This window comes from Lynx canadensis, chromosome A1 (assembly GCF_007474595.2).
Source record: "Lynx canadensis isolate LIC74 chromosome A1, mLynCan4.pri.v2, whole genome shotgun sequence".
Taxonomy (NCBI): domain Eukaryota; kingdom Metazoa; phylum Chordata; class Mammalia; order Carnivora; family Felidae; genus Lynx; species Lynx canadensis.
The window spans coordinates 239,545,221-239,561,918 of NC_044303.2; the positions used below are offsets into that span (position 1 = coordinate 239,545,221).

At 51.1% G+C, this 16,698-nt stretch overlaps 1 protein-coding gene across 2 annotated transcripts in view; it reads left to right on the top strand.

Annotated features, from left to right (window-relative positions):
• The window catches only part of LOC115525869 (palmitoyltransferase ZDHHC11-like), a 31,858-nt gene that overhangs the window by 11,612 nt on the left and 3,548 nt on the right, over positions 1 to 16,698 (top strand). The window contains exons 6-9 of one of the 2 annotated variants that reach the window (XM_032594737.1): positions 1,045 to 1,154; positions 9,136 to 9,220; positions 13,063 to 13,097; positions 14,584 to 14,684. In XM_032594737.1, coding sequence (XP_032450628.1) covers positions 1,045 to 1,154; positions 9,136 to 9,220; positions 13,063 to 13,097; positions 14,584 to 14,622 — 269 coding nt within the window. In that variant the 3' untranslated portion in view covers positions 14,623 to 14,684. Of the gene's footprint in view, positions 1 to 1,044; positions 1,518 to 9,135; positions 9,221 to 13,062; positions 13,098 to 14,583; positions 14,685 to 16,698 lie in introns of those variants that run through there. The other variant, XM_032594735.1, reaches the window with a different exon arrangement.

Below are 16,698 nucleotides of genomic sequence, written 5' to 3' on the forward strand. Positions count from 1 at the left end.
GGGCAAGACCTCCCGGGAAGACGCACGGATGTCGGGGTGCCAGCAGCAGGAGTGTGGGGAAAGCCGCCTCCACACGAGCGGGGGGACAGAGCATCCCAGAGACCAGCGGCCCCGGCTGCTGTGCTGGCGCCTAGTGTCGCCGCGGGGCGGGGGGGGACATGGCAGACGCTCATTCGGTGCACACCGCACTCTGGCCTCCCTCCCCAGCCACATCTCCTCTCGCTACTGTCAGATGAAGGCGTTTACACAAAACTCAGGACGAGTGTGAGCTCTGGGGAACACACAGTGTGTACTCGCCACCCGATGGCGATGGCAGCCATCCTTGCAATCCCTGCAAGAGAACGAGTGTTTTCGCGAGCGTGTGGCCAGGCGCAAATGACGCCCTGACGCAGGTTCTGGGGGAGGTGGGAGGACCAGTAAGAGCCAGGTGGAGTTCAGCAGGAAGCCAAAGCAAACACAGACAGACGCACTTGTACACACCACCCAGGGAAGGGAACGGGCTCCACGCGGGTGTGGGGGCAGCCCACCCTCCGTCTGCTCCTCCAGCTGCAAATAGGCTTCTGTGGGCGGCCCTTCTCCCTTTCCAGAAATAATTAGAAGCCATCTGTCCTCGTGTTGGTTTTAGGGAAAGAGAAGTGGGAGGATTGGTGCCTCTGCTGAAGCAGGCACAGAACCCGTTTCGTGGACGGTGCTGTCTATTGACAGACCCGGGTCTCAGATGTTCTTTCAGTGACCTGGGGTGCTTCTGCCACAGTGCCGGAGCCAGCGTCCGGGTCCACACTGGCTTTGCGGGCCTGGAAGGCTGCAGGGCAGCTGTTCCTGGGACGGGGCGCCAGCAGCCTTGGGGCTGTGACGAGCTACCGCTTGCCTCCCACAGCCCAGGTGGGTCCCGGGGTGGCCATGCAGCAGCCTCCCGGCGCCCCGGGTTAGGAGGCAGCTCCCGGCACCCTGGGGGGAAGCCCTGGAAGACCGGGTTGTGGCCTGTGGGCCACTCTGCCCGCTTGCGTAATTGTAACTGCCCGTTTCCGCCTTTCTCCTCTCTAGTGTTCAAGAAGTTGAGCACGTATGAGTATGTGACACAGAACCGCTGTCAAAAGACTCCAAAAGTTCCAGCAGGGAGGAAAGAGCTGTCCTTCAAAATAAGCATGCCACAGGTAGCGGGGTGCCCCTCTGCTTCACCATCTGTGCTATCCGGGCCTGGGGCAGCGCCCAGTGTCACCTTGCAGCTGGGACTTCTCAAACACAGTCCTTTGCTTCTGTGTTGGCACAATCCTCTGATTCCGTGTGTGTGTGTGTGTGTGTGTGCGCGCGTTGTGTGATGCATTGCAGGTGTGTGTGATGCGGTGTGTGCGCGTGTTTGGTGTGAGATGCACTGCATGTTTGCACGTGTGAGTGCATGATGCGTATGTGATGCACATGTGTGTGGTTGCGTGTGCACAGTATGTGATGCAGTGCATGTGTGTGTGTGGTTTTGTGTGTGTGTGTTTAGTGTGAGATACAGTGCGTGTATGTGACTGAGTGCATGTGTGTGACTGAGTGCATGTGTATGTGTGCATGTGTACATGGTATGTGTGTGCAGCGCAGTACATGTGTGTTTGGTGTGTGGGAGGATTTGTACGTTCACTATCCACAGAAACAAGCCGGCAGGGCTGACTCCTTTTAGGCCCATATATTAATGCAGCTGCTTCTCATCAAAATTAAAAACACTTGCTTTTCAAACGGGTACCATTAAGAAAATGAAAACATAAGCCAAAGGCAGAAATATATGCAAATCATATACTTGTGTCCAGAATATATAAAGAATTCAAAATTCCATTATAAGAAAAATGACCCAGTGTTTTAACTTTTTAAATGGGCAAAAGATTTGAACCAACTGTTCACCAAGGAGGATCCATGGTGGCAGATAAGCACATCGACATCATTTACCATTAAGAAAACACAAAACCACAGTAAGATACCATTACACACCCATTAGAATGGCTATAATCAAAAGAACCAACCATAAAAAGCGTTGGTGAAGCTGTAGATCGAAAGGCTCCTACGTTACTAGTGCAGATACCAAATTATATCACTTTGATAAGCAGTGTGGTGTTTTCTTAAAAAGTGAAATGTATACTCACCGTTGAAGTCAGCAATCCCACTTCCAGTTTCTTAACTATTAGAAGTGAAGACACAGGTATTCATGTGACGGGTGCTATCCCCCAGTGAGATCCTTTCCTAGGACCCAGGAGACTCTGAGGCACCATTACTCAAAATTAACTAATAACTGACTTGAATTGTGTATAAGACTAAGCCCAGTGTCAGCAGCTTTTTCACTTTGTGAATTTTTATCGCCCACAGCAAGCAGATGACGACCTGAGTCCATCTGCACGTAGGTAAATGTGTAAGCTTACTAGAGTTGTTTTATCTGTCTGACAAATACTATATGCCCTCAATAGTCTTGCTTTAAAAAGTCTTCATGACTCCAAGGTTATACAAATATCCACATTCTTTGCTAGTATTTTCACCAGTTTTATTCGCTTTGCATTTTGATTTCCAAGCCGTCCTGAACTTGTTTGCGTGTTCACGGAGACAGGGGCTAAGGTCGTTATGTCGCCCTGAGCCAGCGCCGCACTTCGCCCAGGACCTGGTGCCCCGGGCTCCCCCGGGAGACCCTCTTCCGGCCGCGCCTCACCCTGAACGTCCGGCAGGGGAACGCCCTCGGCATTCTTTAGTTTTCATAGTTGACAATTCCTCCACTTTTTTAGTTTCTGTGTAAATTTTAAAATAGTTTTCGTGCAGTTCTGAGAAAGGCGGAGTTCGAAGTGGAGTTACAAGAAACATTCCCTAGAGGCGGGAGCGAGCGGAGCCGCATGGTCTCCCCCGGGGGGGGCTCCACGCCCTGAAACTGCCCCGGAAGTCGGTCTCCCCCGGGGGAGCGGGCCGGAAGTGCCACAGTTCGGTGGTGCTCTCGGAAGCTCGGTCCTCGCAGAAACGGGTCGGGGGCGACTCCCATGTTCCGGCGGAGCGGGGCGGGTCGCAGGGCCGGTGCCGGCTCGCGACGGAGGAGCGGGAATCCCTCCAAAGAATCCGCTCGTTCCTTCTGCATTTGTTTCCTTAGACACCCGGTGGCCATGCTTCTGGGAAAACCCGGGTCGTTTGGGAGTTTCACTTGAAGCATTCCCCTCACTGCGGTCCAGGTACAATCTGAGCACATTCCCCTCACCCTGTCCGGCCTGGGGGCCAGCCGCCTCTAGAAGCAACCGAGGCTAACCCCGTTTTCGGGCAGTCAGTGTGGACGCCGCGCAGGAACTGGGGACCCAAAGTCGCTGGCCGCCCCACGCGCTGCAGTCACTGCTGGCGCTCCGAGGACTGTCTTCCAAGTTCCGTTTTAGTATTATTTTGTGAGTTATACTCACGATGCTTTGTTTTTATAAAATTGTAATCACATTGTTCAACTCTTGAGCCCCTTTTAAAAATTCCATATATTGTGGTGCCACTGGGTGGCTCAGGCGGTTAAGCATGGGGCACTTGGTTTCTACTGAGGTCATGATCTCACGGTTTGTAGGTTTGAGCCCCACGTTGGGCTCTGTGCTGGCAGCAGTGAGCCTGCTTGGGATTCTCTCTGCCTCTCTCTCTGCCCCTTCTCCCCAAGGTCTCTCTCTGTCAAAATAAATAAATAAACTTTAAAAAATTCCATACGTTGTGGACATAGTTAAAAGAAAAAGAACCATAATTTTTATGAATATAAGTTATTTCATCTTTGGGAGGGACCATATTCCTCATTTCTGGAATGTTATTTCTTATTTTCGATCACTATAGTGTTCCCTTCTCCAACTGGAAAGTGAGCTGCTAACCTTTGTATTGAAAGGTCGATTGTGTTGAGAGACAAGCCCTCTCAATGCGCTGGGCCGTCTGTCACAGTGGCCTCTCTTTCCTGCAGAAGTGTCCCTAGTTTGACCTGGACACTCCCAGCCTTACATGTTAGGCAAAGCCCACTGTCAGAATGTCAGCTCCTAGAGATCAAAGAATATGTTTAAATCATGTGGCACTCCGCCCACCCCCCAAAAGAAAAATCCACTCGGTAAGTGCCCGTGGAGTTCCATGATGTAAATCACTGGTATATTTTAGGGGAGAACTTAGTGTCGGACTCTGCTTCTCTCTAATAGTAGTTATCAGACCAATTTATTGGGAGTATTTCCTCTGGACCGTTAATCTGCTGCGAAAGCAGGATCACACGTGTGAAGATACTTCTTGCCTAATTCTACAGGTGTTCTGCTCAGCTAATGTCCATCAAGTGGCTTGTATTTATTTTCTATTGCTATGTGGCAAATTCCCACAAATGTAGTGGCTTGAACTAAGACTCGTCTGAAAGCGCTTGTGGGTCACGTGCCTGGCAAGCTCAGCTGGGTCCCTGGCTGGTGCCTCCCAAGGCAGCAGTCACGGCTTACAGGTCAGCCCTCCCTTCTGGAGGTTATGGGGACGAGTCTGCTTCCGGGCAGATTGAGAATGCCGATGCAGCTGTTGCTTTCCCGCTCTCGCCACGTGGCCCTTCTGTCTCTAAGTCGGTAATGGTGGGTCTAGTCTCCTCATATTTTAGATCTCTCGGACTTCCTCCTTTTCCTCATTTCCCAGTTTTTAAGGATTCGTGTGATTGCATTGGACCTACGTGGGTAATCAAGGACAATCCTCCGTTTCCTACAGTTGCTGCAAGGACTGGGCACAAAGAGACAATGCCGTGGTCTCCAAGGCAGGTCACTTTGTCCATTTGTAACTGAGCTCTGCTGCACCCACAGACTCGGGAACGCAGTGGCCCAGCGTGGGGGCGCCGCAGCAGGAAGAAGCGCCCCTGTGGCCTCCCGCCGGCAAGCAGTCATAGACCTTTACGGGTGGCGCTCCTGCGCCGTGTCCTCCGTCGTGCAGCCAACCCGAGGGCACACGGACGGCCTCCCAGGAGCTGCTGGCTCTGAGGCTCTGCAGATGAGCGTGTCACGATGGCGGCCAGTGCATGGAGCTTTGCAGCTGTCGGCGGCGCTCTCTGAGCTCACTGCACAAAGCAAGGCCCTTCTTTGCTGATGGGAGTCTGTCCTCCCTTTTGCCCCATCCCTGTAGAGAGCAGCGCAAGGAGGCCCCGCCGCAGCCGAGGTGTCCGGGTCTGTGTCCCACCATCGCCACGTGCCGGGAGAGCTCCCCGCTGCAGGTGAGAGCCACCGGGCACGTGAAGGGTCTCAGGCTGCCCCCGGAATGAGGACAGAAAACGCTTGGGATTGCTTGTTTGACTGATTTGAAGCATTTACTCGGTACCCAGGCATGCTACTCATATGGGAACAAAGGTGGAGGGAGAAGAGAAGAAAAACAGACAGAAAATATTCTTAACTGTAGGGCTTATAGTGTGTGTGTGTGTGTGTGTGTGTGTGTGTGTGTGTAAGGGGAGAGAAAGAGATAAATGCAGTGCAATCGGGGTGTGCTAAGACTGAAGTGGCATCCGTGTGCTTTAACGAAGGGTACTGATGTCTGCGTCCTGCTGGCTTTGAAAAGCACCAGAAAATAAAATGATGGATGGATAGTCACGTGGTTAAAAAGAAATATTTACAGCAAAATTTTAATGATGATAGGACCTGGAAGTTGAGTGTGTGGGCATTCTTGTACAATCCTTTCCACTTTTCTGGGTGTTTGAAATTGTCCATTCTTAAAAAAGTGTTAGGGAATAACTATAGGCCACAGACATGGAGTAAGGGGTGTGTGTGTATGTGTGTGTGTGTGTGTGTGTGTGTGTGTGTGTGTGTCTGCTCTTCACAGATTGAGACTGAGGCAAGAATGTCCACCTCAAACTTCTATTTGACATTTTACTAAAGTTCCAGCCAGTGTAATACAGCAAGAAATACAAAGACATATAGATTTGAAAATGAAACTGTATTTATTTGCAGGAAACATGCTTCTAACAAATCTGCAAGGTATATGGTAGAAATAATAAGATAGCTCAGCGAGGTGGTAGGATACAAAATCAATATAATAACCCCAATTATATTTCTGTATACTAACAACGAAAAATCTCAAAATGATATTAAGAAAACCATTCCACCTGCAATAGCATTGAAAATAATAAAATAAAATCAAACAAGCACCAAATGTATGTACTTAAAGGTACAAACTATTGATGAGAGAAACTGAGCACAATCCAAATAAACGGAAAGATTTAGAATATTCGTGGACTGGAAGATATTGTCATGATGGAAGACTCCCCCCAAGATTGATCTACATAATTACCGTGATCCCTATTGAGTTTCCAGCAAGCCTCTTTCTTTAAGGAAATAGCAAGCCAACCCTAAAATAGATACAGAAATCCAAAGGACGTAGAGTGACCGAAAGGATTTAGAGAAAGAAGCAGCAAATCGGAGGACTTACTCGATCTGACTTAAAAATGAACTATCGAGCTACAGTAGTCGGGACAGTGTGGGCCGTGAGGGCGGTGTGCCCAGTGAGGGGAGACATGCAGGTCAAGGGAACAGGATAGGAAGTCCAGAAATAAAACCTGATCAGTGGGTGTTAAACAGAGGTGCCAGGATAATTAAACGGGGAGAGATGAGAGCACATTCAATAAGCTGTGCCAGACAATTGGATGACCGTATGCAAAAAGAGAGGGCGGGGAAGAGCTTAATAGCTGCTTCACACCATACACACAAGAATAACTCGAAATCAGTCACAGTTCTGAATTTAGGGGCTAACCTATAACACTGTAGGAAGAAGACAGAATAAAACCTTTGTGGTCTTGGGGTAGACAAAGTTTTCTTTAATATGGGCACCCAAACCACTATTAAGGAAGAAAATGGAAAATTTGACTTTTTTATAAAAGAGAGCATTTCCTGTTCAGAATTCACCACTGCAAAAATAAAAATGTAAGTCACAGGTTGGAATAAATATTTGCAAACCCTGTACTTAAATCCAGAACAAATAAAGAACTCTTAACACTTAATAGGGAAAAACGGCCCCATTTTTAAAATGGGGAAAAGACTCTAATTAACTTCACCAAACAGGCTATATGGGTGGCAGATAATCACCTGACGAGATGTACCACATCATCCACCACTAGGCAAGTGCAACTAAAGCCACGGTAAGACAGCTGGAACGGCTCCCTCAGAAAGGCTACCGGCGCCAGGAGCGGGAGACACGGAGGGACCGGCGGCCCGCAGGTAGCCGTGGGAAGTCGTCGGGGGCTTCCGGTGATACCACTGTGGAAAGCAGTTCGACAGTTTCCTAAGATCTTCAGTGTGTTCCTAACCTCCGACACGGCGACCCCCACGCGGAGACCCCTTCCTGGGAAGGCCCTGAGCCACACGCACCTGAAACTAATGACGGACCTGATTTGCTACGAACGAGCCTCAGTACCAACGATTTCTTCTTCTTTTTCCTTTACTCCCACAGGCAGCCACGGGTGACCTGCAATCACCCTCACACAGGTAGGTTGTAAGCTTCCCGGACTGGTTCTCTCTGAATGAAAACGGCTATCCGCTCTTAAGTCAAGTGCTTTGGAAAGTGACTCATGTCTGATGGGGTATTTTGAAATCATGTGACAGCACAGTAGGAAATAACGCTGTTTCGCGTAGCAGTGCCACGTACAGCTACGCAGGGACCTCTTGCGCTCCACGTGCTTGGGGAAACGCAGTAATTGTCTCCCTGCGGACGACTCGCATCTCAACTAGCACGGCAGCGGCAGCGCTCATTTCTTCTGTGTGTCGGTCGGAGAACGTGCGGGGAGCGGGTCCCAGCCTCCTTTCTATGACCTCCGATAATACGTAGTTGCCCGTCACTCCTGAGCCATGCCTGCTCATTCTGAGCCCGCGAGGAGTCACACAGAGGACAGCCCTGCACGCGCACACGCACCCAAAGTGCACCCCTGCAAAGTCACAGAAGCAGAAAGTGGCCCATTATGAAGGTCACGACCCAGGGTGAGCACACATTTTAAAACGTGCACTTGGTCTCCACTTTGAAATTGTACCAGTGTGGAAAGTCACCTCGGAACACGGAGAAACGAGAAATGTGCTCACGTTAGGGTGAGGGTCTCAATCTGCCAGGGCTGCCCTGACAAAGGACCACAAAACAGGTGGCTTAAAAAATAGAAACGTACTGTCTCACTGCTCTGGAGGCTGGAGCCGGACTCACCTCGACGTGTCCCCAGTCACAGGACCTGCACTTGGCTTCTCTCCTTGGCTCGTACCTGATGCTGTTTTCCCTTTGTCTCTTCAATTTTCCCATTTTGCCCCTTTCTGGCAAGAATGATTGAAAATTAACGAACCAGGAGGGCCCGCCTGCCCTCTTGCACGGACGCGGTCGTCAGGCCGAGGGCCTGCCCGTCTTCTGGCATGGACGTGGTCACCCCTCTGAAGGCCTACCTGTCCTCTTGCACGGACGTGGTCGTCGGGCCGAGGGCTGGCCTGTCCTCTTGCACGGACGTGGTCGTCGGGCCGAGGGCTGGCCTGTCCTCTTGCACGGACGCGGCCATCGGGCTGAGGGCCTGTCTTCTTGCACGGATGCAGTCGTTGGGCTGAGGGCCTGTCCTCTTGTATGGACGTGGTAGTCGGGCCGAGGGCCTGTCTTCTTGCACGGACTTGGTCGTCGGGCCGAGGGCTGGCCTGTCTTCTTGCTCATATGTGGTCATTGGGCTGAGGGCCTGTCCTCTTGCACGGACGCAGTCGTCAGGCTGACCCTGGTCTCAGGTGATGACACCTTGAGCTGCTAGAGTCGCTGCATCTGAAAACCCCCCTTACAGCGATGTGAGGTCATTGGCGGACACTGTTCAATCCGCTTGCACGGTTCAGTTAGCTGAGTGTCCCACGACCTACATCCCCACCATTGCTCTTGGTAATTCCTGAACATCTCTTCCCTTCCAAACCCAGGGCCTCTCCCCAAATCCCCTCCCGGTCTGCAGGGGCACCCCTTGTTGTTGACACCCCCTGCTGCTCCTGCAGCTCTCCCTTTAGGTGCTCCTCCCCTGCCCTCCCGGGGTCTCCCACCGTGCAGTGGACCTGAGGGGAAAGGGCGGTAAGGAGGCTGTGTGATGCCGTGGCCTGTGGTTTCCAGCAGCCATCGGCATCCCCTCCAGGAAGCAGCGCCCGTCCTTGCTGATGAGTGTCTCCCCTTCCCCCCGCCATCCCACAGAGTGAAGTCCAACCATCTGCTGCCGGACGTGCACTCAGGTCCACCCTCCTCCACCAACACGTTCGTGGAGGACTCGTGGGTGATGGTAAGTGAGGCATGGCCGTGTGTGAGTGAGCCTCAAACACAGGGGTGGGGTCCAGTGCTGAGTCTAAGCTCCCCACAAGAGCAAGGGCAGGACAGTATTTGGACCTGCTTGTCTGGCTGGTTTAAGGCATTTATGGTGTCCTTCGGGGACACTGCTCGAACAGGACAGTGGTGGGAGGGGGATAAAGGGAAACAAGGCGGGCAGCACAAACGATCTAAAGCGCAGGGCGTGTGTGTGAGCAGAGAAACATGACGGAAAAATGGGTGCTACTGGAACGGAAGCATCACACGTGTGCTTGGGTGACACGTGTGCGCTCCAGCAAGCTGGCGGGATTCTGGCCAGGAAGGGCTCAGTGACCCACTTACTGTCACAGCAGAAGGATGCCCCTACTCGTCTCCCAGGTCAGCGGGGAGGAGGGACATACCTGGTCCACTGTGTTCATTACAGAGCCTGGAGTCAGAGCTCCATGTTAGAGATGCTGGAGGCCGGTCTTCAGTGGGGACTGGGTGTGACTGGCCAAGTCACAGCTTACACCGTAGCCAACACAATTATGGCATGACCCCTCCCCGCCACTCGCCCCCATCAAGCCTTCCAACAGGTACGTACTTTACGTGCATGGGGACCAAGATGCTGCTCCATTCCAGGGGTCACGGTGGTGGCTGTGGCAGTGATAGCATCTATTGGCGCCCATCCCTGCCATCCCTTCTTGGGTGGTGGTGGCCACACAGCTTCTGAGTGACATGAAGGGCACATCTCAAGAAGCAAAGATGTGATGACCATGCGGGTGTTGACCATGTATGACCGTGAGGGCCATGTCCCCCCGCTGGTTATAATGTGTGTCCAGGTGAACATGTGGAAGCCCTCTCTCTGATGTGTGGCTCTGGAGCTCGCCTCTAGAATGTGTAGTAGAGCAGTCTCAGGGCCACCTCATTCCCATCCTGTCTCAGGAATCCAAGGAAGCTGTGACCGTTCGTTGTCACTCTGCTGGACACTTGTCATCCATCATCACGTTTAATCCCTCTGTGGATTGTCTGAGACAGGTCATCATCCCACTTTGATGACCGGGCTCGCCTCTTGGTGTGCGTGGCGCTTTAGGACCCCACCGGCTTAAACCCTCCCCACCCCACACCCCTGAGGATACATTTTCTGCTTTCAAAACCGTATACGCCAGATATGGTCATATGGCTTTCTAGTGCCACAGTAGTAATAGCATGGGGTCTGGGGCTTTTAAATATTTGTATACTTCATTCTAAATCTTCCAGTGTTGAAAAATGCATTTCTCACTTAAGAAAGGTAGTTACCTTTCCAGCCAATTTACACAAATTACCAACACTGTCGAATTCTACCGAATTTTTAAAAAATAATGACACAAACCCTCTCAGAATATAGAGGAAGGGAGACCTGTTCTGTGAGGCCAGTTCCAACCTGATACCAAAGCCAGACAATGTCATCCCAAAAGAATACCATGAAGCAAAATCCTTCAAGAAAACACAGACAGAAACCATTGATTAAGTGTTAGCAAACCAAATCTAGCAGCATACAAGATTAAGTACCATGGCTATGTGAAAATTAATTGACATTATACAAAATACCAACAGGAAATGACAATAATATGGCACTGTCAATTCAGAAAGGGAGTTGCCAATAAGAAACTCTCACGTGTGACAAAAAAATATTCTCAACAAATTAGGAATGAAATGAAAAGATCTTCATTCTGACCCATGCAATACACCTATGAAATACAACTAACATACTTTCTGGTGAAAGACTGAGTACGTCTTAAAACCGGGAATAAGGCAAGGATGTACTGAAGTTCCAGCTGGTGCAATAAGACAAGAAAAAGGAATAAAGAATAGAAAGTGAAACTGTGTTGATCACAGACAACATGATTCTAAAATACAAACAAAACAAAAAACAAAACTACTAGTAATAAAATAGCTTTGCAAGAAGCAGGTAAAGTGCTCTCCAGTAAGCTCTGGGACGTTTATCTTCAGTGTTACCCAGAGCATGCCTGAAATCAAATACAGTCCCTACCTGGCGTCAGGAACCTCTGTGTGCCTCCAGCTAGCTCCACAGCAAATTGCCTCAGCATGGTCAAAGTAAAAGTTTCTCCATTGCCTTGGCTGACCTAGTAATGTTTTATGTAATTTGCCATTATCTGGAATGGAAACAGTAAAAAATAAATCTCTTTTGACTTTGTATTGTTAAAAAAAATAGCAAATCCAATCATATTTCTGTATTTGGCAAAAATGCCACTGAAAATAATATTAGTTATTTTATTGACAATAGCATTAACAATAATGAATTTAATGAAACTGTAGTAAAGTCTATACATTGAAAGTTATAAGTCATTGCTGACAGAAACTGAAGACATTTAAAATAAATGGAAAGATATACAACGTTCATGGATTGGAACACTCAATATTGTTAAGATAGCATTTCCCCCAAAACTGATCTATGGACATAGTACAATCCCTATTGAATTCCTAGGAGGTTCTCTTTTGTTTTTTTTGTTTTGTTTTTTTTTTTTTTTAACCAACAAGCTGATCATAAAATGTACATGGAAATTCAGAGTACCTAGAGTAGCCAGAACAATTTTGAAAAGAGAACAAAACTGGAAGAATTATACAATCTGACTTCAAAATTTACTAAAAAGCGGTAGTAATCAGGTTAGTGTAGTCAATGGAATAGAAATGGAATAGAATAAAAATTCTAGAAATAAGCCTTCACACTTATGGCCAAGGCAATCCTTTGGGGAGGAGTGAAACCTTCAACAAATGGTCCTGGAACAACCGGATATCCATCGTGAAATAAAAATAACACCATACTGGGAACGCAAGCTGGTGCAGCCACTCGGGAAAATAGTCTGGAGGTTCCTCAAAAAGCTAAAACTAGAACTACCCTATGACCCAGCAATTGCACTACTAGGTATTTATCCAGGGGAGACAGGTGTGCTGCTTCAAAGGGACACATGCACCCCCATGTTTATAGCAGCACTATCCACAATAGCCAAAGTATGGAAAGAGCCCAAATGGCCATCGACGGATGAATGGAGAAAGAAGATGTGGTATATACAATGGAGTATTACTCGGCAATCAAAAAGAATGAAATCTTGCCATTTGCAACTACGTGGATGGAACCGGAGGGTATTATGCTAAGTGAAATTAGTCAGAGAAAGACAAAAATCATAGGACTTCACTCATATGAGGACTTTAAGAGACAAAACAGATGAACACAAGGGAAGCAAAAATAATATAAAAACGGAGGGGGACAAAACAGAAGAGACTCATAAATATGGAGAACAAACAGAGGGTTATGGGAGGGGTTGTGGGAGGGGGGGATGGGCTAAATGGGTAAGGGGCACTAAGGAATCTACTCCTGAAATCATTGTTGCGCTATATGCTAATTTGGACGTAAATTTTAAAAAATAAAAAATAAAATTAAAAAAATAATAATACCGTACTTAGGTATTGACTGCCCTGAGACCCAGGTGCTGTCAAGGTCAGACTCTCCTGGGGCGTCTCCCCTCAGCTCTCCGAGTCCTCAGGCGGCCCCTCCTCTGTGCGCCTCGGTCCTGGCTGCTGCCCGCGTGCAGACCTGCCACAGAAGTCAGGGCCGCCCGGTGGCCGCGTGTGACACATACCGGCTCTGAGCGGGCCCCTTGGCCAGTGTGGACACTGGCTGTGGAGTGCGCTCCCCCACAGACCCCTTCCCTGGCCCCGGGACCCTGCGGACGTTTGCTCCAAATCGGTAATAACGAATGTCGTTTTGTTTAACAATAAGCTCGAGGTTGACCACTCCATCTTGTTTCCTGTCGTGAACAATCATTTCTTCCCTCACAGGAAATAGCCAGCAGCCTGACTTCGTCTGCCCTCAGGTGAGTCTCTGAGCCTCCTGCAGGTGCTTCCCGCGTCTCAAAGACTTCACCACGATTCCCGACAAACACGGTCTTCGGTGGGAAACCTTAGGGTACTGTGATGACGTGATCGAAGACGAGCCAGTTTCCCTTGACGTCACAGACGCGGACAGCCACCCGAAGGGCTCGCCGTACTCCGCTCGCTGGAGCTTGCGATGAGACCTCTCTAGGTTCTTCACAAGTAGCATGTGAGCCAGTGCACAGGTGTGAGCGATGCCCGTCTACTTTCTGTCTGTGAGCATGTGCCGCGTGCAGAGGGCGCCGCGGTCCACGACCGTGTGCAGCAGAGGCAGGGCTCTCCATGTGCCAGGTGGGTGACCGCACCTCGCAGGCCCCTGGGGAGCACACGGCCTCTGCCCCTCCTGTGCCACAGAGGCAGAGAGTGGCCCCTTTCACATCGTGGCCCAGCTTCAAGCGCACATTTTAGAGAGTAAATCAGGTGTAGCGGAACACCGTGACTACCGTCCCCGCGACAAGACGTCGTCTTCTCCTGGAGTATGAGTAACAGGAGGCCACACAGCACCCATGTCAGCAAGGTCCGTGCTGTCTCCCCTACATTTCACTGAGCACACGGTGAGCACAGGCTCCCTCTGTTTCTGGAAGGATGGTTCTGGGGAACATTTCACAGCTGTAAGTGTCTGAATATTGTATCCTCACTTCACAACCTCGGTAACTTTGCACCAAGTGCCCTTTAATGCATTTGAAGTGAAATTAAAAAGGGCAAGTTATTTACTTGAATGTCACCCGCCACACACACACACACACACACACACACACACACACACAGACCTCCCGCTCTGGCCCGCAGGGACTGTTGCAGAAAATGTTTCTTTGGTAACCAAAGAGTTTGGACCCAGTTGAGCAGCTAGCGCTTTAGACACCTTCCGTGGCCTGCTCCTGAGGCCTCACCCGAGTCTCGGTCCTCGAGGCCCACCCACCAGGGGCCTCCCTGGGACGTCGATCACAGGGAAACCTTGTAGGACTTCGTACAGCCCGTGTTCCTCGCGGTCGCTGGCAGACAAACTTATCGGGAGTACTTCTTCCCGGCTGTTCATCTGTCTAGGGTGTCCGGTCTGCTGGTTGTGTACAAATCAGCCAAGCAGTGAATACATGAATAAGGGGGAGGGTCCATCATGCAGGTGAAGCTGCTTCTGTCTGGTTTTAAAGGCATTTCTGTGGGCAGAAATCCACCGGGTGGCTTGTTTTAGTTTTCCACTGGTGTTGGAAGCCTGCAGCGTCCTCGCATGAACCTTCTGCGTGTTTATGGCGCGGCACCCCCTCTGGCACTCAGCCTCCGGGCGCTGCCTGCTCCGGAGACCGCAGATAAGAGGGGGCCCCAGCGGGGAGACGTCCACGGGCACCGTGGAGCCTGCAGGGTCCCCATGCACTAGCCCGCCCGGCGAGGGCCTGCTCTGTAACGTGCTCCTTCTTCCCCGCTCTGCCCTAGCGGACCCGGGAGCAAGGTGTTCCTGTCGCCATCCGGTGACCCAGTGACCTCACCCTACACTCCACCTTGGCCTCCGGCACAGGGGACCACCTGCGGTGAAGGTGAGCCTGTGCTCAGATGTAGGGCCTGGGGCTCCCTCCTAAGCCGGGCTCAGCACCATACCTGGATGCTGGTGGCACTGGTGTTCTGCTTTTACTGGGTGCCTGGGCCACTACACAAAGGGCACCGACGGTGTGTGTGGAGTAGGAGGAGAGGCGAGGGCAGATCACGCCCCTGACGGGGGCCCGTGTGTGTGAGAAGCGGAGTCCCCAGACAGGTGTCCCTAAAACGAGCCTCGTACGTGTGCTCTGGTGCCACGTGCTGGTGATGGCCACGTGGTAGGTGACACAGACCAGAACGCCCGCTGTGATAGACTCTCAGCAGTGGGTGTTTTCAGGGTGTCCCGTGTAATCCCTTCAACTTTCTGTGTGTTTGGAGTTTTTCATACTAAATGTTGGGGATAAATGTTGGGATAGAGAAGGGGTGTGTATAACTGACAGTCAACACAGAGCGTGTGAGCCACACACGGGGTTGAGTGAGGAAGCCTGCAGATGATACGCTCGTGGCCCCAGGACCGGGCGGGCGGGGTGGCCCGTGCGGCCAGGCAGGAGACACAGGCAGACACAGCGTGGTGGCAGTCTCACCGGCAGGTGAGTGTAGAACCCGGAAAGGCGGGGCTGTGGAGGGCCCGGCTCCCACCGTCCGTCCTTCTGTGTGCTCCCTTCCAGAGTGGCTCACGGGGCCACCCAGCCAGTGGGGCCTGAGTTGCTTCTGTAACAGCAAGAGGCTCCAGACAATGTGCTGGAAGCCTCGGCTTCGAGCTTGACTGCACTTGAGAGGGCCCTTCAGACCCTGGCGCTCAGCCGCCCATGCACATTCACCGAACTCACACGCCCAGCCCCGGGCTGGGGCTTCCTCTCTGCTCATTCTGGAACCCGCGTTTAACCCTGACGCCCTGTGTGCCCCACTTCACGCCAGGCCCACCCCTCTGCGGGCGACCCCAAGGCCCGTAGCTCTTAGCAGAGTCCTTAGAGACAAATGGGCGCCATAAGGCACACTTGGACTTGGGAGTCCACTCTGGTGTGCAGGCGTGACCGGCTCCACAGCCCAGAGTAAGTTCTTTAACCTCCTGGAGTGCCTGGGTCTCCACGCTTGCAAGATACGCATGGACTCCGTGAGGGGTCCCGAGTCCTGCTGCCGGTGTCCAGCTGGGACTGGTGCTCAGTAAATGGTAACCCCCGTCCCCCATCATACCTGCTTTGGACTTTGCTGCCCATTAGTTATAATCCTCATCTGAGGACACAGACTCATCACTGATCTATGTGTTACCTGCTTCCTAAGTTTACTTGGTATTTTATTTATTTTTGGTAACAGATGTAGCATCACTGCACCCCCCCCCCCCCAGAAAAAGGCAGGGTCCTGATGTGGTCGACTTCTGTGTGGCCCGGCCACGTGTGGTCTGCTTCTGTGTACGTGGCTTGGACACGCTCTTTGTTCTCATGTTTTCCTTTCACTTCAGTGTTTCACATCATATGTAGTCCTAAAAAATAGATGCTCACAACACATCGGTTACTCTTTATTTCACAGAAAGGACATAGTGTGTATGTGATGTTTGGAATTTGGGGGAATCACCTTTTCACTTACTACCTCTAGGTCAAAACAGTGGTTCCCTGTCCCGGGTGGCTGAGCTCATTTGCCTTCCTTCTGCGACTGCTTCTTGTAACTCGTCCGTCCCCTCTGCTGTGGGCCAGCAGGACGTGTGCCCCCGTGTGGGTCCCTGTGATGAGCAGCAGGCCATCTCTTCTACAAGGCCAGACTCTTCTACAGGGGTGCTCGGTCTGCACTCCCGCAGAAGCATATGCATGTTCGGAGCCCCGTAGGTCCGTGTCGTCCCCAACACCTGGGGCACCGAGTGGTGCGGCTGGTGGCTCACGATCCCTCCCAGCCTTCCCCTCACCACCGATGGTGCTGAATATGCACTAGCCATGTAAATTTCCTTCTGTCGGAAGTGCTTCCTCTTGTCCTTGGCCCATTTTCCTACTGGGCTCTTTCTGCTTTTCTTATAGATTTATTTGT